General features: G+C 39.6%; 2 protein-coding genes across 9 annotated transcripts in view; one reads left to right on the top strand and one right to left on the bottom strand.

Annotated features, from left to right (window-relative positions):
• The window catches only part of RHOQ (ras homolog family member Q), a 54293-nt gene extending 44117 nt beyond the window's left edge, over nucleotides 1-10176 (top strand). For 2 of the 4 annotated variants that reach the window (XM_058165202.1, XM_058165201.1), the window contains exons 4-5: nucleotides 1101-1196; nucleotides 4796-10176. In XM_058165202.1, coding sequence (XP_058021185.1) covers nucleotides 1101-1196; nucleotides 4796-4951 — 252 coding nt within the window. In that variant the 3' untranslated portion in view covers nucleotides 4952-10176. The remainder of the gene's footprint in view (nucleotides 1-1100; nucleotides 1197-4795) is intronic. The other 2 variants (XM_058165204.1, XM_058165203.1) reach the window with 2 other exon arrangements.
• The window catches only part of PIGF (phosphatidylinositol glycan anchor biosynthesis class F), a 24887-nt gene continuing 7269 nt past the window's right edge, over nucleotides 5133-22750 (bottom strand). For all 5 annotated transcript variants that reach the window (XM_058165197.1, XM_058165200.1, XM_058165198.1 and 2 more), the window contains 3 exons: nucleotides 21587-21703; nucleotides 16127-16235; nucleotides 5133-5490 (listed from right to left, as the gene is read on the bottom strand). In XM_058165197.1, the coding sequence (XP_058021180.1) occupies nucleotides 5377-5490; nucleotides 16127-16235; nucleotides 21587-21703 (340 nt within the window). In that variant the 3' untranslated portion in view covers nucleotides 5133-5376. The remainder of the gene's footprint in view (nucleotides 5491-16126; nucleotides 16236-21586; nucleotides 21704-22750) is intronic.

The following is a 22750-nucleotide window of genomic DNA, read 5'->3' as shown; positions in this document are numbered from 1 at the left end:
GAAACATGCGGCAGCCAGCCACTGCCTCCAAATGCAATATAAAGGGCAATTTAGAAGAGAAAGAAAGAAAAAATGTTTTCTCATGATCCTGAAGTCCAAAAGTGGTCAGGAATGCTTTGAAACGTCTCGTTCAGGTTAAGACCGTGCCGAAACTGGGGCAGGAAGGAGGAGGAAGGGGGTGTGGCTCAAAGAAACAGACAGCTCGGTCTCAACAGGAAACAGACGATTCAACCCATTCTTGGCCATTCCTGGGAGCTTGCAGGAGAATAACTTGTTTCACAAACACCAGTTTACCAGTAGTCATGCAGAGACACTTTCAAGTTCCCCCTCAGATGATGTTTTGGAGGCCTTGAAAACCTGGCTTTTTTCTCAGGTTCTGGCTGAGATGGATGAAGCCCTTTGCTGGGTGCATGATATATGTTTTGTGTCTTTGGCTGGATTTGCCATCTTGTTTATTTTTTTAAAAAAAAAGTAATTTGTACATCTGTTGTTTTCTGTAGTTGTTGGTGCCTAAGTGAAATAAATCAATGAACAAATATGTAACTACAAATGTCCTGGGTATCATTTAGTCTTTCTTCCAATCTTTAGCTACCAATTTTCTTCTGCACATTTCCTCCAAACTTTTTCCTTAATTGATTTCTGGTCTCAGAATAAACAGAAGAAAGAAAATAAGTAGGAAAATAAAAGAATCCCTGTCTCTCATATTCAAATTATTGATTCTTCTGTGCTCTTGGCTTCTTGTATGCTGAGGTAAAATTTTAAGAGAATGCCTTTTGAGGGCATTCTCTGGAAATGTCATAAGGCCTTTTAATTTGCACACGGTTCATTAGAACCACAACGTACCTTACAGAAATAGGCTTGAGATTCCAGTTAAAGCAAATTAAAGCAGATTGAATTAGTCTGAGTTAGTGGCATTAAATCTCACCAAGTTCAATATTAATCATGCCTAATTTAAATCCCAAGGTGTTCTGTGAGATATGAGCATTGCTGCCTTGTATTGGAGCCACTTCTATTTTCTTTTTTGATGAAGTCTGTGATGTAAAGTTTGATTTGTATCATGTAGAAGGAAGTGTACATATCTTTTGTAACTTTCCTAACAGATTGATCTTCGTGATGATCCTAAAACATTAGCACGGCTAAACGATATGAAAGAAAAACCAATATGTATGGAACAGGGCGTTAAATTAGCAAAAGAGGTAAGCTGGAGTCATAAGAGTTCGAATCTTCTTGGTATTACCGTACATGTATTATATTTCCCCTACCTTTATTTTATCTTTCTGTATGAAAGCATTCATACAAAAAGATCAGCCCAACTTACAGGTAATCCTTGACTGAAATCTATTCATTCAGTAACTACTCAAGAGTTACAGTGGTGCTGAAGAAATGGGCTTATAACCAGTCCTCGAAGTTCCAACCGTTGCAGCATTCCTGTGGTCATGTGACTGCAATCCAGATGCTCAGGTGCCCAGCTACAATTACCGTGTCATAGTGTGCCACGTCACGTGATTGCCATTTGCAATCTTCCCTGTCATCTTTCTACAAGCAAAGTCAATGTAGAAGCTGCCAGGGAAGATTGCATGTCACCCCAGGAAGTTATTCCTGCTTTTTCTCCTGAGGAGCCCACTAAAGAGTACAAGATCCTACGGAACATGTACTCCGTAGTATATCCACATGTCATAACTCCTAGCCACTACATTGTGCACCCCCTACCCAGCACTCTTCACCTGGCCCACTATGTGGCGCAGTCCCGCCCCTCCCACCCACTTAATAACCCAAACATCCTGAGGTTGCAGTGGCTGCAAGGAATGCCGTCATAACTCAAGGACTACCTGTACTTTGAAAGTTGCTGATTCATGGCAACAAGAAAGTGTATCTCCATGTAAATCCCTTTGAATCCTTGGATATCGGATATAGAGGACATAATGAAACGTCCAGAAACCAACCCACAAGGTCGGAGAACAAACCTTCATCTTCATAGAGGACATAACTCTTAACAAGTAAATAAAAATATAAAATCAGCAGAAATTAGTATAGCATTTTCAGTAAAAAAAAAATCAAAGAAAAAGGGGGACAATTGCCTTTAGTTCAATTATTTCCAGATAAACTGTATAACCACAATACTTCCCTAACCTAATGCCCTCCTGATGCTATGCATCACATGGATAATTGTGGACAACAAGGCCCATAAGGAAGCTGATGTGGAAGATTTGCATTTAGACTAATTACAAACATAGAGATCTTTCTGCACATCGGTTCTGCCTTAACTTTTCTTACATTAAATTATCCCTAAAATTTAATACTGCATTGCTCTATATGTGACTTCTTTCCAGACTTTCTGCATTGCCAGCTGCCAGTATTGTTTGGCATGGGCAGCATGTGCTCCCAAAATTCTAGCTGTGCCTACAATCTCAGGGAATAAACTTCTAGCATTTCTGTGTTTTTCAAATGGACCAGTGCCACTGAAAACAATGAGCAAGTATTTTCATATTTCTTTCTCTTTCAGTGAGAAGGAGCAGCAAGAATGCTGATTTTTATACTACATTTAAAGGCAGCTGTGTAAGAATTAAGCAGTACATAATCTTAACTGTTAATACAGCTGTTTTGTTTGTGAATAATATATAGTATTAAATACTATTAAGTAAGAGTTCATTTAGTATTTTTCAATTGAAAGATAACCTACTTCAATATGGTGAGACCCCTCCTCAAGAAGCCTTCCCTGGACCCAGCTGTTTTAGCGAATTATTGTCCTGTCTCCAACCTTCATTTTGTGGTGAAGGTTGTTGAGAGAGTGGTGGCACGACAGCTCCCCCAGTACCTGGATGAAACTGTCTATCTAGACCCGTTCCAGTCCGGCTTCAGGCCTGGGTTGTTGCACGGAGACGACTTTGGTCGCGTTGGTAGATGATCTCTGGAGGTCTCGGGACAGGGGTTGTTCCTCTGTCCTGGTCCTATTAGATCTCTCAGGGGCTTTTGATACCATCGACCATGGTAACTTGCTGCGACGGCTGGGGGATTTAGGAGCGGGGGGCAACATTTTTCGGTGGTTCTCCTCCTATCTCTCGGACTGATCGCAGACGGTGTTGGCAGGGGGTCAGAGATCGACCACAAGGCACCTCATGTGTGGGGTGCCACAGGGGTCGGTTCTCTCACCTCTCCTGTTCAACATCTACATGAAGCTGCTGGGTGAGATCATCCGTGGTTTTGGGGTGCAGTGCCATCTGTATGCTGATGACACTCAGCTGTACATTTCCACCCCTAACCACCCCAACGAAGCTGTCGAAGTGATGTCCCAGTGTCTGGAGGCCATGCGGGTCTGGATGGGGAAGAACAGACTTTGACTCAACCTTTCCAAGACTGAGTGGCTGTGGATGCCGGCATCCCGGTACAGCCAGCTGATTCCATCGCTGACTGTTGATGGTGAAACATTGCCCCTAGGGAGAGGGTCCGCAACTTAGGCATTCTCCTGGATGTTCGGTTGTCTTTAGAAGAACATATGACGGCCATCACCAGGGGAGCTTTTTATCAGGTCTGCCTGATACACCAGTTGCGCCCCTTCCTAGACCGGGATTCTCTATGCACGATCACTCATGCCCTTGTCACTTCCCGCCTGGACTACTGCAGTGCTCTCTACATGGGGCTCCCCTTGAAGAGCACCAGGAGGCTCCAACTGGTCCAGAATGCAGCTGCGCGGATAATAGAGGGAGCAACACGATGCTCCCATGTAACCCCTTTCCTGCGCAAGCTGCACTGGCTGTCAGTGGTCTTCTGGGTGCAATTCAAGGTGTTGGTTATCACCTTTAAAGCGCTCCATGGCATAGGACCGGGTTATTTACGAGACCGCCTACTGCCACCAATAGCCTCCCACCGACCTGTGCGCTCCCACAGGGAGGGACTCCTCAGGGTGCCGTCAGTCAAACAATGCCGACTGGAACCCCCAGGGGGAGGGCCTTCTCTGTGGGGGCTCCTGCTCTTTGGAATGAGCTCCCTCTGGGGTTACGTCAACTCCCTGACCTCCGGACCTTTAAACGCGAACTTAAAACCTTTTTGTTCCACCGTGCGAGTCTGGCCTAACGTAATTTTTAAATGTGGGGATTTTTATGTGGGTTTTATGACAGTTTTAACTATTGTGGCCAAATTTTAGAATCAGTTTTTTAAAATGTTTTAATTTTTGTTTATATTGTTTTTATCCTGGCTATAAACCTCCCTCAGTCCTTCGGGAGAAGGGCAGTATAGAAATCAATCAATCAATCAATCAAACAAACAAACAAACAAACAAACAAATAAATAAATAAATAAATAATATAAGGCAATGGAACACAGAATACGTTTGAGAAAATTAAAACAATCATCTGAATTTTAAGAGTCTCAAAGTATAATATTATAATATAATAATATCAGGAGTGATAATTTATTTAGCCATATAAATTTTTCTGAAATACGGTAATTCCTGTTTGTGCATTAAATATTGGTACACTTTATTTCTTTTTACACCTTCCTAAAATGACTCTCATACAAATATACTGCCGAAAGTAAAACAAATTGAAAACATCAGTATATTTAATATTTTTTTCCCCCAAAACCCTTAATGTAATGAAAAGAATTCTATATGTGTCACCAAAAGACAAACTTCTTTTTCTGGAAGGTAGAGGGCTGGAATGTTTTTCTCAGGGCAAAGACAAATAAAAAAAAACATTGATGTTTCAATAAAAATGAAAGCCTCCTGTGTTCACTAACAGGGTTTGGGGAAGATGCCGACTGCCTCTATAGCTATTAAATCCATTTGTTTTCTTGACAGATAGGAGCCTATTGCTATGTGGAATGCTCAGCTTTAACACAGAAAGGCTTGAAGACTGTTTTTGATGAAGCCATTATAGCCATTCTAACTCCAAAGAAACACACAATGAAAAAGAGAATAGGTTCAAGATGCATTAATTGTTGCCTGATCACATGAAAGCTGCTGGGACAATGGCCACACATATTGTGAAAATTGTGACACTGTGCAAATATACACTTCAAGACAGCAACACCTTATTACGAAATCCACTGATTGACAGGGAAGCCGATTTTAGGAACTGGCATTTGGTGAAACCTACAGGGGGAGGGAGAAAATCACAAATATGCGAAGCAGCAAGCATCATCTACTGTGAAGATTTTATTCATATGGGAAGGAACGTACAATCTCTCAGGGGTAATGTAGTTTAGGACATACAACAAATGTATGATCACATTGCCGGCACATGTTGACCATGCTGTAAAACAAGAAGAGTAAAGCCCAACAACGCTCTGAAAAGATTTGGAAAGCCTTTTGCTTTGACCATAGCCCTGTGCAATCTTCATGGGATCTCACAATCAAAACGCCTTTCCTCCTTGTGCCAGTTATCTGCTTTTGTATGTAAGCTGCTTTCTATTCCAATATATCCACGAAGATGCAATAAGGAGACCGGCCACGTAGCCCAAGGTGGCTCCAAGTGAACAGGAAATGGGCCATACCTGAAAGAGGAAAATGCTGCATTAGAAGAAGAAAAGGATGAACTTCAATGAGCACAAGTTTTTGGTATGACTGAAAGACACCAAAATGGGGTACAGAATCCTTTGCAAAGCTTGACATGCTTTTACCCAGAATGGAAAAAAAAAAAGGGGGGGGGCGTAATAGCTATCAAACATGTGTTAGGAATATGAACAATTGTACAGTTTTTAAAGTGCATTAAAGTGTAACTAGCTGGTGGCTATTGCATATGATGCTTGATCAGAACCAGGTAAGAAATATGTGGTGTATCTGTGGTCAGAGCAGTTGATGTATTCTTATTTTCCAGTTAATTTGCCGTTTTGTTTTTAAGCTGCTCCTTCTCCCTTCCCTACTACATTCTTTCAATCCTAGGTAGCTGGGTAACAGAGTTGACATTGAAGCACAATGGAATGAAACATATTAAAGGAGACCATAATCAAAGAGAAAGGCAGGGGTACACGTCATAATGACTGCTTCATGCAATGACTTTTCATTGCAATAGCCATGTATATTTGCAAGGCAAAGTTCTGCTATCATGCTAGAAATTAGAGCTGAGCATCTATCTTCTGTGGATAGAAGGTTCTCCCTCATTGGTGGCTTCTGATCCAAGAGAAAAACCCCTGTAATAAAATGGAAAAACTGCTGGTCTTTCCCAATTTACCGCTTTTCCTGCAGTTTTCTGAAGCTGCTTATGGTCCACAATATTAGGGGAATGAAACTGGGTTCTATACCGAAATGCCCCGTTTTTACCAGCAAGAGAAATGTGAGCAGAAGTTGGTTCAGGGAATGCTCCCATGGTTGGAACTAGATCCAGCCATCCTTAAAAGAAGTTGATCTCTCTTTTTCAACTCTTCCTACCTCTTGGTGCTGTTCTCAAATGAAATTAATTGGCATTAATGAATTCCTGAAATTTTTTTACTGCTGTGTGTTATATGTGCACTTGGAATTCCAAGTTGGGTAGATAATGTGGAGCTGCAGTTTATATCCCAATATTCCTCTGAGTTTAGTCAAGATTTGAAACATGTAAGGATGAAAATTCTGGGAGCAGTGCCAGATATTTATGTGGAATTCCTTAGTTAGTATTACACAGCTGAAGATATAAACATGGCAGCAGAATCCCCCATTTATGCAGCACTATCTGAATTTAAGCCTTAAAACTGTACTCTAAGATCTGTTTGTGATGGGTGAAATCATAAGTAGCTATCCAGATCCACCCAGAATAAAATGAAGATAGTATTCTACTTGTATGTAAGAACTCGGGCTATTAATCAGTCAAAGACATAATTAAAAAAGCCAGCTAATTGATCAACTGAAATGGAGTCTGAATGGAACAAAATAACTATACAGAAAAAGCATACTTGTCATTTTAAAAAAAATAACATCATAGCATATCCTAGAGGAGAAAGCTTCAGAATGTTAAAAAAATAAATACTACTTCCAAGATAGTGCCTGCTTTCTAATGTGTGTGTGTGTGTCTACACACACACATACACACACACATACACACATATAGACATACACAAAAGATAAGATTTAAAAGTTGGTCAATTATGAAGGGTACCTTTTTAGCAATAAAACAGTTTTGATTGGTTTTACTGATTAACTCACGAAATGTCACAGTGTAATAAAAATGAATGCATTGCAAATGAATGCTGCTTTAAATTCCAATGGATATGCAATCAATTGAGTTCCTTAATTAGACAAGGCATCATTTTGATCATTTTTCTTTCTTGAAGTGAAATCCAGTCCAAGCTGGATTTATTTGGGCAAGACAAGAAATATTTGCTGCTTAACAATAGATGAAATTATAAAAAAAGAATTTTTATATATAACTCTACAGAGGCGTTTTCCTCTTTCATTTTTGCTGCTTAACAATGACAGGAGGAAGGGGTTGCTGCCACAGAGGGAATGGACGAGTTGAGGTTCAACAGGACTACATTTTTATAATTATGAATGCGTCCTGCAGCTGCAAGTTCATTCTTAAAGCATATTGAAAATGTTTAAATTTTAAAAAAATGGTTAGAGTTTATTAATGAGTTTTCAGATTTGAAATCTACAAGCTATAAATATAAAGACATTTTAGTGAATATTTTAAAGAGTATTCATTTCGAGCAAGCTACTTACCCCCATTTTGTTATGAAAGATAAAATTAATTGCAGATGGGAATATTTACGTAAATGTAGATAACATGAAACCACCTTAAGAGACATTCGCTCATAGCTCTTTTGCCTGAGCTCTACATGTGACAAAAAAGAGGAATGGGGGCTAGCTAGTTCTACTATTCTTTCATGCTCATCTTGCTTCTCCACACTGAAATCAATTGTTCAAAGATTCTGTAACCCAGGGAGGAGTCTTACTGTACAGCTGCCCTTCACATATAGAAGGTAGTGAGAATAGGGAAGGAAGGGTTTGTTCATCCCATCTCCTTACACACACACACACACACACACACACACGCATACATGAGAGCCGTTGAACAGGCTACATCTTGCTTAACCAAGCCTATATTTATTTCCACTCTGCTGAGTTTTCTGAGTCTCTTAGAAAAGGGTCTCTTAACCTATGAATGCAAACTGCTGGCACAGTAGCCTTCCTTGGCATGAATCACATTCTGCTCTAAGCTAGCTACTCTAAAATGATTCTTAGAACGATGAACTTGTGGCCAAAACCCAACTTTGTGCAAAGACACAGCTCCTGCATGCACGACCATTGCACGTAGTGTAAATAATCTGGCCTGAAGAACTGGGAATGTCTTGCTCTCCCTTTTAGAGTTGCAAATATAACACTGCAGCAATCATAGTTATCTGCTCCAATGTTAAAGTTGTTACTCTGTGCTCTTAATATGGATGATATACAATGATCCATACCATTTCTATGGTATTAAAAGTATGCACAGATATTTTCAACAATCATTGCGGTGTCAGTGGGACCCCTTAGTACATTGGTGGGCTGACCTGTAGACGTCTTTCAGCTATTTTCATGTAATACCCTATGATTACATCTCTCAGGACAACTCTCATGATTCTCAGCAATTATGATTAGGATTTGGCTCTTGCAATGAAGTACATCCAAAGAATTGTGCATCCAAGCTTAAAAACTGATCTAACTGTTTGGGAGTTCATACAGACAACTATTTACTAGAATTTATTTATGTATAAGGCAATGCCCAGTTAGACAAACCAGAGAACTGCTATCAAAATCCATGAACTTTAACTTTCTTAATACCGATGGTTTATTTTGATAAAAGACTTTTAAACATTTAGGGAAAATTAAAGATTAAATTATTTGATTAATGAATTGGCTTTAGTTCCAAAACCTGTTTGCCCAAATAGCACAATAGAGGTCATCTTTTAATTTAAATGAAGAAAAACAGTATGTTGCAATTTATCTCTCCTCTTTTGTAGAAGGCTGTAGGTCCAGGCTACCTTTACCTTTTGCTATGCTAAGGTACAGGTACACACTATATTTCCTTAACCCTTATAAAAGGCACAATTTACAATCCTTTGTCCTTCATCTTGTTTTTTATTCATCTCCTGGACTACAAATGAAATGTAATCCAGGCAATATAATGCAAAACAGTCTGTGTGTGGGTGGCATTTAGCTCCTGTCTCCAGCTTTTGCAATATGCAGGCATACCAACAAATTATAGAATATCTTTTCTTACGGTTGTTTTGGAAACATAATTGACAGACGTTTGATTCTACCTGGGGAGGCTATTTCAAACCTATTTCAATTTTGAAAAGAGCAGGCAGGAAAAAAAGTCAACTTATTCCATATGTTCTCCTAGCTGTTAGATTTTCCATCATATTCCGCAGGTAGGCCTCAATTTACGACCACAATTGGGACAAGGAAATTCCTCATTAAGTGGTATGGTGGTTAAGTAAATAGCGACTGCACCTAATTTTGCAACTTTTTTTTCTTGCCATGGTTGTTAAGCAAGATACCGCAATTTGTAACCTGCCCGGCTGACTTCCCTATTGACTTTGCTTGTTGGAAGCTAATTGGGAAGGTCACAAATTATCATCTCATGACTCCAGACCACTGCAACCATTGTAAATACATGCCAGTTGCCAAATGCCTGAAACACAATCATATGACTTTTGGGATGCTGCAATAGTCATAAGTGTGAGGACTGGTTGTAAATCACTTTTTTCAGCGCTTGTAACTTTAAACATTTGCTAAACCAATGGTGGTAAATCAAGGACTACCTGGAATGCATCAAACCAGCTCCTTTGTTGTTTGTAATCTGTTTTGATTTGATCTTTTGTGCTTAATCTTCATATCACTAAATGTGCATTTAGTGTGTTATATATCTAGCATTATTTGGAGGTCTTCAGAAGAGCAGTCAAAATAATAATAATATGTTCATAAGGTGCCTTAGGGACTCTTACTGACCTTGCTTCAGCCTTGTATTTACAGCTGAAAAAGAAAGGTCACCATTTCAATTTGTCATGCCTGCTTTTTCAAACCAAAGATTTGTTTATTCATGTTCAGTAACATGGCATTGCATATTTTCTGCAGAATGTTAAACAGTGTATATTTCAGTACTAACATACTGCGCTATTTGGTCTGGTGAAGGCTGAATTTCTAATGGACATTTTCTTTCAAAATAAATTCAATCTCTTCAGGAATTAACCAGACATTAAACAATAATAAAAAAAATAATCTGGGCAATGGTGTATTAGTCTTTGTATGCACAACCTGTATCATTAATTCCCCTTATCTTCAACATATATGAATCTGATCAACTACTATTAAAAAAGGTAATTGGTTTGCTATGTTCCTAGCTATCACCTTGATTACATCTTCCTTCTCCGAAGTCTATCCTAAAGGTACAGACCAGATTTCCCGATAAAACTCAGAAAGGAGCCAAGGCAAATAGCTTCACACAATCAGATTTAATGAGATTAATACTGCTAAAGGCTGTTTCTTGTTCCTTGCATAACCAGGATTCTTTGGGGACCAAAGCCTAGTTAAATTTTGAAATGAGCCGATTTTGGCTCAGGGTATTTTTTTTCCCCTCCAATTAGGTCAGGAAAGAGAATATGGTCATGGAAGAAGAGGGGTGCACAATATCCTTTTCCATCACTTAGATACAAGGCTGACCTAAACACGTCCTGATTTACAGAGGTTAGCACTATCAGTACAGGCAAACTGCATGGCAATTAATTTTGGGTTAACTCCAAAAGTTGTTATTCCAACTCTTTCTTTTTTTTTAACTCTTATCATGCCAATTCCCTCTGCTACGAAAATCATTTTCCAAACTAGGACTATGTTGTGTCTTGCCCGCCCTCAGAGCAGCCGGGGCCTTCTTATCTGCTCCCGAACACGGAGGAATGTATGCCTCCCGGCCCCAGTCCTGGCTCCATGCCCAGACAAACTGCAGAAGAAGGAGCACTTCCCTGCCCCAGCCCTGACTCCATGCCCAGGCAAACGGAGCAGCTAGACCCCTCCCCCTCCTCCACAGCAGGTGAGCCTGAGGAGGGTTTATTACCAACTGCTGATTGGAGTGATCCTCGCATCAGAAGATTGGATAGGCGGAGGCAACAGAAGGAAGGGAGGGGCAGGCCTTAATGAGTGCTGAGTCATGGAGCCACACCCCATGGCCTATATAAAGGATCTACTTTCTGGCAGTCTCTGAGTCAGGCAAAAGTCGAACTTACCTTGCTGAAGTCACTTACTGGTCTCCTGCCTGCTCTGAGGACTTTGCTAGGACTTTGGGCAGAGCTGCAGAGGCAAGCCTGATTCGGATTTCCCTGACCCGGCCGTCAGCGGAGGAGTGGGACACGACAGACTACAAAAATAACTCACTCCCTCTGTAAGCATTCTTCTGCTTCTCATACTGTGCAGTCATTTTTCCATTCTCCCACATTTTCTTTATTAAACATGTTAGAGGTATTGTAAGAGCTACAGATATCCACTACACTACTCTCATGGATATTGCAGAAATAGTTTTAGAGGACTGAAGGTATGATCTTGAAATAAGCGGAGACAAAAAAAATGTAACAATTTTCATTTTGCACCAGCTTAAGGCAAATCCAAAGAACTAGAAAAGGGTTACTTGGATATAAACATATTATTATATAATCCAGGAGCTGCAGCTTTCAAGGCATCAGAAGCTCTCAAAAGTGCATTATCAAGAAGATCATTTTGCCTTCGTTTATAACCAATGCCAAGAGGAAGCATGAAGTACGTGAACTCTGTATAGGTCTTGCAAGTTTCTGCACAGGATTTGCTGTTGCAATGCTAGACTTTCTTTCATTCGTAAAATTATTCCTTTTTCTATAAGTCAATTCTCTCTTTTTTTTACCCAAACATTTGTTCTTAAAACAATATAAATGATCCAGCTGATTATTTCTTGAGCCTTGTTTCTCCAGCACAATCCTGGTGATCCATCTTGATAGAATTTACAGTTTTGAGGTAAAGGAACATTTATAAATTGTTTTTGCAACATTAATATATGAGAGTGAAGGTTTGTTCTTTGAGCTTGTGGGTTGGTTTCCAAACGTTTGGTTACCAGGCTAGGTAACATCTTCAGCGGAGTTCAGGGGATAAACTAAACTCCACTGAAGATGGTACTTAGCCTGGTAACCAAATGTCGGAAACCAACCCACAAGCTCAGAAAACAAACCTTCACCCTCATCCTACACCCGAGTTACAGATATTCGCCAATATTGTACATTAATATATGCATGAACACACACACAGACTTTTTATTCAATGTCCCTTATTAAGAGGGTGATAAAGCCTGGTAGTGAATTTGAAAGCTCTGCCAATTTGTACCACACCTATAATTACATTTATTGCTATGTGCCTAGCCATTTCTAATAGCTTCTGAAAGGAGAAATTATGGTAAAACAAAATATTGCTGACAGAATGCTTTCTAAAACTTCCAGGAACCTAGAAGCATCTTAAGGTATCATTAATGTAGATTTAATGAACTAAAAACTGTTTCATCCACAAATTTAACTCTAATACATGAAAAGTGATATATCCCAGTAAGTCTGTTCAAAGACCCCTTGCTCAACAGAGTCCTCTTCCCGTCAAGCATTTTGCTGATGGGAGATTAGCACTGAGTTCTGGGTACACAAAGATGGTGAAGGCAGCCTTTAAAGTCTTCCTCTGAAAATGGAGGATGGGGGCAGTCTTGCCCCTTAAGGGGAACTCTACCTCATCCTGTTTCTTGGGATTCTCCCCTCCCCTCCTGTAGCCATGGCATGTTTGGAAATTGGACACTAGTGTGTCCCTTTAATATCTTGGATTTGGGAGGGTTTGTCCTCAATTTAATTTATATTTTGATATATGTTATTTATGATAGATCCATCTAGTGCAAAAGTATGAGAGAATATAATTGGATGCATGCTTTTTTTAAAAGAGGGAGAAACCAATGTCCCAAATTTTCATTATTATTTTTGAAATATATAGAAAGTTCATTTGTATTTAATATGAGGCGAAAAGGGTACAAGAATAGTAATCACGACACGACTGAAGAACTAGTCACGGCCTGGGAACAGGCTGCGGCTGGAGCTTTGGACCCTGTTGTGCCTTTGCGGCCTCTGACCCGGCGTCAGTCTCAACCAGCTCCTTGGTTCTCCGAGGAGCTGAGGGAGATGAAACGCCGGAGAAGATGCCTAGAGAGTGCCTGGAGATCCAGCCGTTCTGAGGCTGACCGGACACTAGTTAGGTCCTATAGCAGGAGCTACCTAGTGGCATTGAGGGATGCGAAACGTTCCTACATTTCCTCCCTCATTGCATCGGCAGATAACCACCCGGCCGCCCTGTTTTGGGTAACCCGCTCTCTCCTTCATCAGGAGGGGCGGGAGGACCCATTACAAGGGCGTGCCGAGGAGTTTAATGGTTATCTATACAATAAAATCGTTCAGCTTTGGGACGGATTAGATCAAAATTGGGTAGTTCCAGGCAAGAGTTCCGAGACCCGTCTTGCTGAGGTTGTTTGGGATAATTTTGACCCTGTGACTCCCGAGGACATGGACAGGCTGCTGGGTAGGCTGAATGCCACCACATGTTTACTGGATCCGTGCCCCTCCTGGCTGGTGCTGGCCATGCAGGAGTGACACGAGGCTGGCTCCGGGGGATTACAAATGCTTCTTTGCGGGAGGGGGTCTTTCCCGCTGCCTTGAAAGAGGCGGTGGTGAGACCTCTCCTCAAGAAGCCTTCCCTGGACCCAGCTGTTTTAGGAAATTACCGCCCAGTCTCCAATCTTCGCTTCACGGCGAAGGTTGTAGAGAGTGCGGTGGCATGTCAGCTACCCCAGTACCTGGATGAAACTGTCTATCTAGACCTGTTCCAGTCCGGCTTTCGACCCGGATACATTACGGAGACGGCTTTGGTCGCGTTGGTGAATGATCTCTGGAGGGCCAGGGATAAGGGTTAGTCCTCTGCCCTGGTCCTATTAGACCTCTCAGCGGCTTTTGATACCATCGACCATGGTATCCTGCTGCGCCAGTTGGAGGGGTTGGGAGTGGGAGGCACCGTTTATCGGTGGTTCTCCTCCTACCTCTCTGACCGGACGCAGACGGTGTTGATGGGGGCAGAGATCGACTCCGAGGTGCCTCATGTGTGGGGTGCCACAGGGATCGATTCTCTCACCCCTCCTGTTCAACATCTATATGAAGCCGCTGGGTGAGATCATCAGTGGTTTTGGGGTGAGATACCAACTGTACGCTGATGACACGCAGCTGTACTTTTCCACCCCAGGCCATCCCAGCGAAGCTATCAAAGTACTGTCCCGGTGTTTGGAAGCCGTACGGGTCTGGATGGGGAGGAACAGGCTCAAGCTTAATCCCTCCAAGACGGAGTGGCTGTGGATGCCGGCACCCTGGTACAGTCAGCTGCAGATGCGGCTGTCTGTTGGGGGCGAGTCGTTGGCCCCGATGGACAGGGTGCGCAACTTGGGCGTGCTCCTGGATGGGCGGTTGTCCTTTGAAGAGCATTTGTCGACCGTTTCCAGCAGAGCTTTCTATCAGGTTTGCCTGATCCGCCAGTTGCGTCCCTTCCTGGACCGGGATGCCCTATGCACGGTCACTCATGCTCTCGTTACCTCTCGCTTGGACTATTGCAATGCTCTCTACATGGGGCTCCCCTTGAAGAGCACTCGGAGACTCCAGCTAGTCCAGAATGCGGCTGCGCGGGTTATTGAGGGAGCGGTTCGGAGCTCCCATGTAACACCTATCCTGCGCAGACTGCACTGGCTACCTGTTGTCTTCCGGGTGCGCTTCAAGGTATTGGTTACCACCTTCAAAGCACTCCATGGCTTAGGACCGGGATACTTACGGGACCATCTACTGCCGTCTTCTATCTCCCAGCGACCGGTGCGTTCCCACAGAGAGGGACTCCTTAGGGTGCCATCAGCCAAACAATGTTGACTGGCGGCCCCCAGGGGGAGGGCCTTCTCTGTGGGGGCTCCTACCCTGTGGAACGAGCTTCCCCCTGGACTTCGACAATTGCCTGACCTTAGGACCTTTCGCCGTGAACTTAAAACCTATTTATTTCGTATTGCTGGACTGGCTTGATTTTTAAAATTTTAATTTGATTTAATGGGTTTTAAATTTCTGTAATTTTATAGGGTGTAAATGTATTTTAAATTTTTGGCCAATTGAATAAGTTTTTTAAGGGTTGTTCTTAATATTGTATGTGTTTGTTTTTGTATTTTATTTGGTTGTTCACCGCCCTGAGTCCTTCGGGAGAAGGGAGGTATACAAATTAAATTATTATTATTATTATTATTATTATTATTATTATTATTATTATTATTATTATTATTATTATTATTAATTAATTAATTAATTAAAACTGGAATACATTCATTTACATCAGGCATTCTGTTCAATCTAGCAAGATTCAGAATACTTAATGCCAAATATCCTTCTCCTCTAGTTGTGGGTATATCTGCTTTGAGAACATTTTAATCCACTTTACATTATTAGCAGATCACTTTATTCTCTCCTCCCTTTCTCAACAATAATGTTGGCAAATGAATGTACAGTTGTCCTGCAATCCTGCCAGCTTCTCATTTTTCCTACAAGCAGCAAAATGCTTAAGGGCTTGTTGGAAAACTACAAAACATGTTTTCGGCACAGGGGTGGCTCAACTAAGGCTGTTTCAAAGATCAATCTGAAGCCAATAGCCATTTCAAATGCATTTTGTTAAGTGCTTTTAATGGAAGGTAGCAGCACACCACAGGCCACGTTCTCAGATGGCATAAGAGATGTAGGGCCTCCATGACATTAATGGGCTGGATGCTGACTCGCTACTGCTTGAACTTGAGAAATGTCATTAGCTATACATTAGCAAGCAGCAAGGCCTTGCTTGCATCGAGTACATCTGAAAGTATTCTGACAACACATAACTCACATTGAGGAAGTAGCTTCATCTACTTCCAGCTTGTTAGAAAAAAAAATTCTACCATGTTACTTTCAACAGTCTTTACAAAGGAAAACTTAAAGATCACCAGGAAATGCTGGAAGGCAAACTAGAAAAGATCCTTAGTACTTTGCTTACAAGCTTTTATAAGGAGTTAGCCAGGTAATTATAAACTAAATATGGGACTAGATGGAGCTGGTCAGTTTTACGTAATTTATATAAAATAGAGCAACCAACCTGCCATGGACGGTCCCAATCCAATGGAATAGGAAATGCTCCAAGCCAGGCTCCCACCACACTGCATATTGTGGTAATCTGGAGATTGTTATCCCAGACGGACATTGCCCTATAAAAGTGGAAGAAGGTTAATCTTTAAAACTGTGTGTTCTTTATTGCTTGATTTGTTTACTCACCATATGCAAGACTGTATTACTGTACTTCAAAATTAGATTTTAATATTCTATCACCACCAGTCTCTAATGGGATGCTTTTTAGATGGATTCATCAGTCAGGATATTCTGGCAAAAATAATAATAAACTCCCTTTATTTTTCTCGAGTCATATTAATTTATAAGTTATGTTTTCCATGAAGTCCAAAATACAGACTTCATGGAAAACATTAAGTTTTTATATGCTTCCAGATTGAACTATAATTTGTTTTGCCGATGATAATTTCAAAAAATAGTTTTACTTTTTAAAGTTCCTTATAATAAATATAGTATATTTAAGAACCCATAAAATTCATTAACTATCTGTCACAATATAAACTACCACCCTGGCAAAGTTTCTATATAAAGCACTTCTTCTATTTCTGCTGATTATGGAAATTGTTTTTTCCTCCTGCAGCATGAAAACTTTGCATCTCCCTCAATTAGGATAATTTCTGCAATATGCTGGTTTTCCTACTTACTCTGAATCAATTTAATTCTATGTTGATAATAAGATAATGAAAGTGCTAGCAAGGGAGTCAAGTGGTAGTTATGAAATTTAAATATGATTTTTTCCATACTGAAAATGTAACTCTTTAAATAATATTTTCTATATATCCAATGCAGCTCATTATTTTCTAAGAAAGGATAAAATGGTCAAAAGATTTTGATTTTTTTAAATAAAAAATTTCCACATGCACCTGCTGTTTTATTGGATCCTCCTGTAGGAAATAAATTGTATGATGCAATTAAGAAGCATATCATTTTATTGCTAAAGTACTTCTACATTGCTGATTATTAAAATAATCCTTTTGTGGCTCCTGCATGTTCCCATCTTCTTTCTTCTTGGCTTAAGGCAAGCTCTAAGACAAGTCTGGCATTTTGTTCAAGTGTACAGGCAGGAAAAAAGGGAAGGAGCTGTCACTTGGGAAAAAAGAGACAATATATGAGCCGTACACTAAATCTTGGTTTGATGTGATGCTTGTACTACTTTATAGAAAATCTTCCAGAATTGCCTTGAATGGTAAAATTTTGGTTAGCTTTATGGCTATGTCGGCTCAATAACTATGGCATAGTTAACTGAATAAAAGCAACTTTTACTTGAGTTTGTACAATCCACCAAGCCATAAACCAAACAACACCCTGCCCCCAACTCTGCTGCCTCATTATGATGGTGTTCTTGTGGGGGATGAGGAAAGGAAGTCAGGAATGTATGCCAAGAGTATATATTGCCAGCAGGGACACTCGAGGCGTGAAGGTCATACTAACTGCAGAGCTAAAGCAAACAGACACTTATTTGGGGTAGCAAAGATTTATTAGTTATTCATTTGTTTATTAATTAATTTGTTCCTTCATTTGTTCATCCATTCATTTCATATGGCTGCTCAACACAAACATATTACTCTGGTTGGTTATCAGGGAATAAAAATGAGATTAAAAACATCAGAGCAAAACAATAAAAAATTTTAAAAAAATGAGCGGAGATAAAAGCAGCAATACTAAACATAACCAAGTTACCAGGTCAACCACATAGGAAGATGCTGGAGGTGGAGGATCATCAGAACAAAGACATCAATTCATACTGCACGGGAGAAGGCAATAAAAAGCCATTCTTGTATTTTAACCAAGAAAACTGCACAGATAAGAAGTATAAAATGATTGACAAATGGAGAAAATATATGTGGTTGCTAAAAGTCAACACTGACTTGATAGCACACAAAATAAATCACAAGATGAGTCCAAATTTTATATTCATCATTTATAATTCTGAGAAAAAAATATAGTCAAAAATGTACCTTCGTTGAAAATCACGTTGCAAAAATGCTGCATCATAAATACTGGAACACATATTCTGTTCAGCAAAACTACTGGAACAGAATCTGTCAACTGGACGAGAATACCATCCTCAGAGGCATTGATGCAATTTAGGGATTCCACATGCATAGCAAGATTCACTAATTAATTTTAGATTTGGTCATGAGGCACTTGGAATATACTGCAATTTCTTCATTATGTTAGCAATTATGTTCAGCTGGGAACAAAAGGCTCATAAGCTGAGAATTTAAATTCACAACTGAGAAATAATTCAATTAAAATCACTAACTTTTTACACTGGTGAAATCTATATTCTTGTCAGATGGTTATGGAAACTGTGAATAGCACTTATGTGAAAAAGCAACAGAGCTGTTGCTTTCTGCAAGTGAAGCCAGATGTCTCCCTACTCAAATCTGAGGGGATTTCTGCTTATTTAACAGCAGCCGTTGGGTTTTAATTAAAATTGGTTGAATTTCATTCCACCCCCTCCAGAGAAAATAGCTGGTTAGGAAAACAGATTGGGTGGGCAGGAAGAAACTTTGGTAATTCTATGCCTCCAGCATAAAAGAAGAGAAGCAATCTGTACTATATATAAGCTCCAGAGCCAGCACAGGCATTACAAAATATACATGTACAAGTATGCTCTTCTCTATATTAATATAAAATAATGCTATCTGCCTATGATGAATAAGATCCTCTTTCTCTTCAATTAGCTAGAAAAACCTCCAAGGTTGGAGACCCCTGATCTAGATTGTTTTTCATTTTGTTTTGCTTTGAACTTTTGTTTACTCACTTTCAGAAATTAGATAACCAAATCCATATAAAATACAAGGACTTCAGAGCAGAAGAAACTTCTTGGATGGGAAGTGAAATGTCTTCGAAGAAAAGCAAGAAAGCCCAGTTGCCTCTTGAAAAAGCACCTTTGAGATGACTGAGTCAGGCACAAATAATTTTGTCCTTAAAAACTCTGCAGGTGTTTTAATTCAATTTGTATATGTGATAAACAAAACTATCATGATGGTACTTAGTTGATAAAGAAAATTTGACACTTAACTGTTTGATGTTTTACAGGAGTGGTTCTCAAAATGTGGTCTCCGGACCCATGGGACTCCCCAAGACCTTTCAGAAGATCCAAAAGCCAAAACTATTTGCCTAATAAAACTGTTATTTGCCTTTTTCACTATCATTCTCTGACAAATGTACAGAGGAGTTTTCGAGAAGCTTCATACATGTCATGCCATCATGTGATAATGGAATGTGTGCTTATGTAATCTTGTATTTTTAGATTCTTCTAAGCTACAGGTTTAAAGAAAAACATGTGTTTTCAGAAATTAATTCAGTTCATTTTAGGACTTCTATTGTGCTTTTACTAGTTGTCTTTGGTTATACCTACTATAATCTTAGTAAGATCATTATCATCCAATGTTACTTTGAAATCCCAAAGCTTTCCTGTGCCTATTAAGAAATACGAGAAGTACACTTTGTTGTCCTATTTGCAATATTTTTTTAAAAAAATCTAGATATTTACATTTTATTTCAAGTTAATATTGTTTTAGAATTTAATATTATTTTATAAAATATATCTATATTTTTCTTATTCTTAAGGATGGACTTTCTGAAAGCAAAAAGATTATACAGCTTGCTTTCTCAACCCACATCTGCATCATCTATGTCTAAAAGATGCTGAAAAAAATGAAACTGACATATCAGAGTTCTCTGACTCATGGAACGAAGCAATCTATTTCACAGAAACTGGGGAAAATGCAAATGAGAAACAAAAATATGATAAAAATTATCGCTCCCTGGGCTGTAAAGATGCTAACAAGTCATTGTTTTGCAACAGAATATTTCTTAATAGTATTACAGTGCCAGTTAAATAGTATCATTTCAGTCCAAACTTTCAGAGTTAAAGACAAAGAAATCAGATAGTTTAAAAGTAGATGTGATGAGCTTTTCAGCCAACAATTGTGTTTTTTACAGCTTTTCAAACCAAAAATGAAAAACCCACTGAAGCATTTTATAGGGTAAGTTATCATTTTGCATTGGCTGGAGAAGCATACACAATAACTGAGACTAATTAAGTCTTGCACAGTTGATATGACTGAATGCCTTCTGGATGAAAAGTCACTAAAAAATCACTGCAGTGCCACTTTACAATATACAGTAATATGTCCTGAAAATGGCAGGCACACAAAAGGACTGTAGTCACTAAATGATGCAGACACATGACATCATAACTCAAGAGCTACCTGCATAGCACCTCCAATCTAGCTGGGTAAGTGTGGAAGGCATAGCCATCATAGGCATCTACTCAAGGAAGAGTATAAACTTATAAGGAAATCTTTCAATTTTAAACAGGTGAATTGGGAGGAGCAATGGGTTGCCTTAAGATAAATGGGTTCAGCACATGAAAGACATTATCAGAGAAGATCCAACAAGCTAAATTTCAAGGCTCATTTAACCAAATTGTTTCTACATCAAGATCTGACCTTTTCAACAGAATGTCAAGTTGTTAAGAACAGAGCAGCTTTTGAGATACTTCGGCATATACCTAGCTTTGTATCTTTATATTTAACAGGATATTTACAAAATATGTAAAAAATCATTAAAATCATTTCATCCCCAAAGACAGTTGTCGAAAGGATGCAAAATACAAACCCAAATTCTTAGGAACATTTTTCTAAATGTTTCCTAAGAAACATTTAGTATGTTTTTTTTTACAAGTAAAGCAAAACATATTAAATAAACAATGAGTACATACTAGAATTAACTAGCATAATATAAACCTATTTAGACTGTTTTATTATGAGCCAATGTCTTGAATGTTTAGCATTATAAAGAAATGGTGCAGAAACCCTCAGTTTTTGGACTCCAGCTATCTAGTATGACCATGTGATTGGACATATTAATCACAGTTAATCTTACATGTAATTAGTAAATAAGAAGCCAGCTTCATATCCAAAATTATGATGCAGATTTGTTCTTGCATCACAATTTAGGGTTTGAATGCTAAAGCCTAATTCAAACACCCCAATAAGCTGAATTCTGCAGTTTGGTGCCTCCTATTGGTAGAACTATTTACACAAATCAGAGAAGTACCGTAGCTATATAGTATGACATGTGAACCTAACCACTAGTTTGTTTTTTAAAACACTCAGAACTGGAACCCAGCAATAAACTCTGACTTGCTAAGAAAAAAAAAAAAAGGTACAGATTCTACTTCAAATAAATGATGGAGAAGAGAGATCACAATTGTAACTACTTCTGGTGGCAGAAGACGGAGCCATTGAGCAGTTCTGCATTAGATTACTATTTGGCTCTGCTAAACCAGAATATAGTAACCTTTTATGCCTTGTCTCAGATAAGAATATGGCCACTATTTCACAACTATTAAAGAAATGGCTAATCTCAACTGCACTAATGGCATTGTAAATTCCAACCGCATGCAACTTACCCATTTTTACTGAACACTCTCAGCCATATTGGAAAGTTTGGTCCCAGCAAACATAAGCAAGGCAAAGTTGTAAAGGCGGATAAAAGAACTGCAAATAAGAAGGTCTCCCAGACTGATCTGGAAAAAAAAGTGAAGCTATTTTAAAGGCCTATCATAACATAACATAACATATAACATAACATCGTGGCAAACACATTGAAAAAGTAAAAACAATAAACTTCAGACACCATGTAAACAGTGGTAACAGTAGGAATGAACGTAGCCATCCCTAAGGTCGTGATAGCTCAGGCTGTAAGAAGCCTGTTATTAGAACACAGCAGCCTGCAATTACTGCAGGTTCAAGCCCGGCCCGAGGTTGACTCAGCCTTCCATCCTTTATAAGGTAGGTAAAATGAGGACCCAGATTGTTGGGGGGGCAATAAGTTGACTTTGTAAATATACAAATAGAATGAGACTATTGCCTTATACACTGTAAGCCGCCCTGAGTCTTCGGAGAAGGGCGGGATATAAATGTAAATTTAAAAAAAAAGATGTTTTTTCAGGAGGCAACTGGACTTTCTTGCTTTTGCTTTTGATGACATTTCACTTCTCATCCAAGAAGCTTCTTCAGCTCTGACTGGATGGTGGGGAATGGAAGGATTTATATTCCTTGCAGACAGTTGGTCATTTGCATTGTTTTAAAGGGTTGTTAAGGTCACTTGGAGGTTTATCTGTGTCCTCAGGGACACCTGAGTAGTCCAGATGGGTGTGAAGTTGTTGGGACAACAATGACGTGGATGACTGAGAATCTCCCTAGACTTTTAGCTATGTACGTTGGGATGAACACTCTTCGAATGGTGTGGGAGTATGAATGGATTTCCAGAAAAATTGCAGACTACAGGAACTATTTGCACTTCAGTCTGAGATGCAGACAACACAGATGCCTCCCCAACAGCCTGCGCCTGTCTTCAACAGTGAAGAGACACAGGACAAAAAAAACATCCTGCAGCCAAGAAGGCTCCACACCCATCTGCACTATTCAAGTGACCCTGAGGACACAGATAAACCTCCAAGTGGTGTCAATGACTCTCTAAAATAATGCAAATGACCAGCTGTCTGCAAGGAGTATAAATCCTTCCATTCCCCACTATCCAGTCAGAGCTGAAGAAACTTCTTGGATGAGAA

Source organism: Ahaetulla prasina, chromosome 1 (assembly GCF_028640845.1).
Source record: "Ahaetulla prasina isolate Xishuangbanna chromosome 1, ASM2864084v1, whole genome shotgun sequence".
NCBI classification, from domain to species: Eukaryota; Metazoa; Chordata; class Lepidosauria; order Squamata; family Colubridae; genus Ahaetulla; species Ahaetulla prasina.
This window is presented reverse-complemented; position numbering and strand designations above follow the sequence as displayed.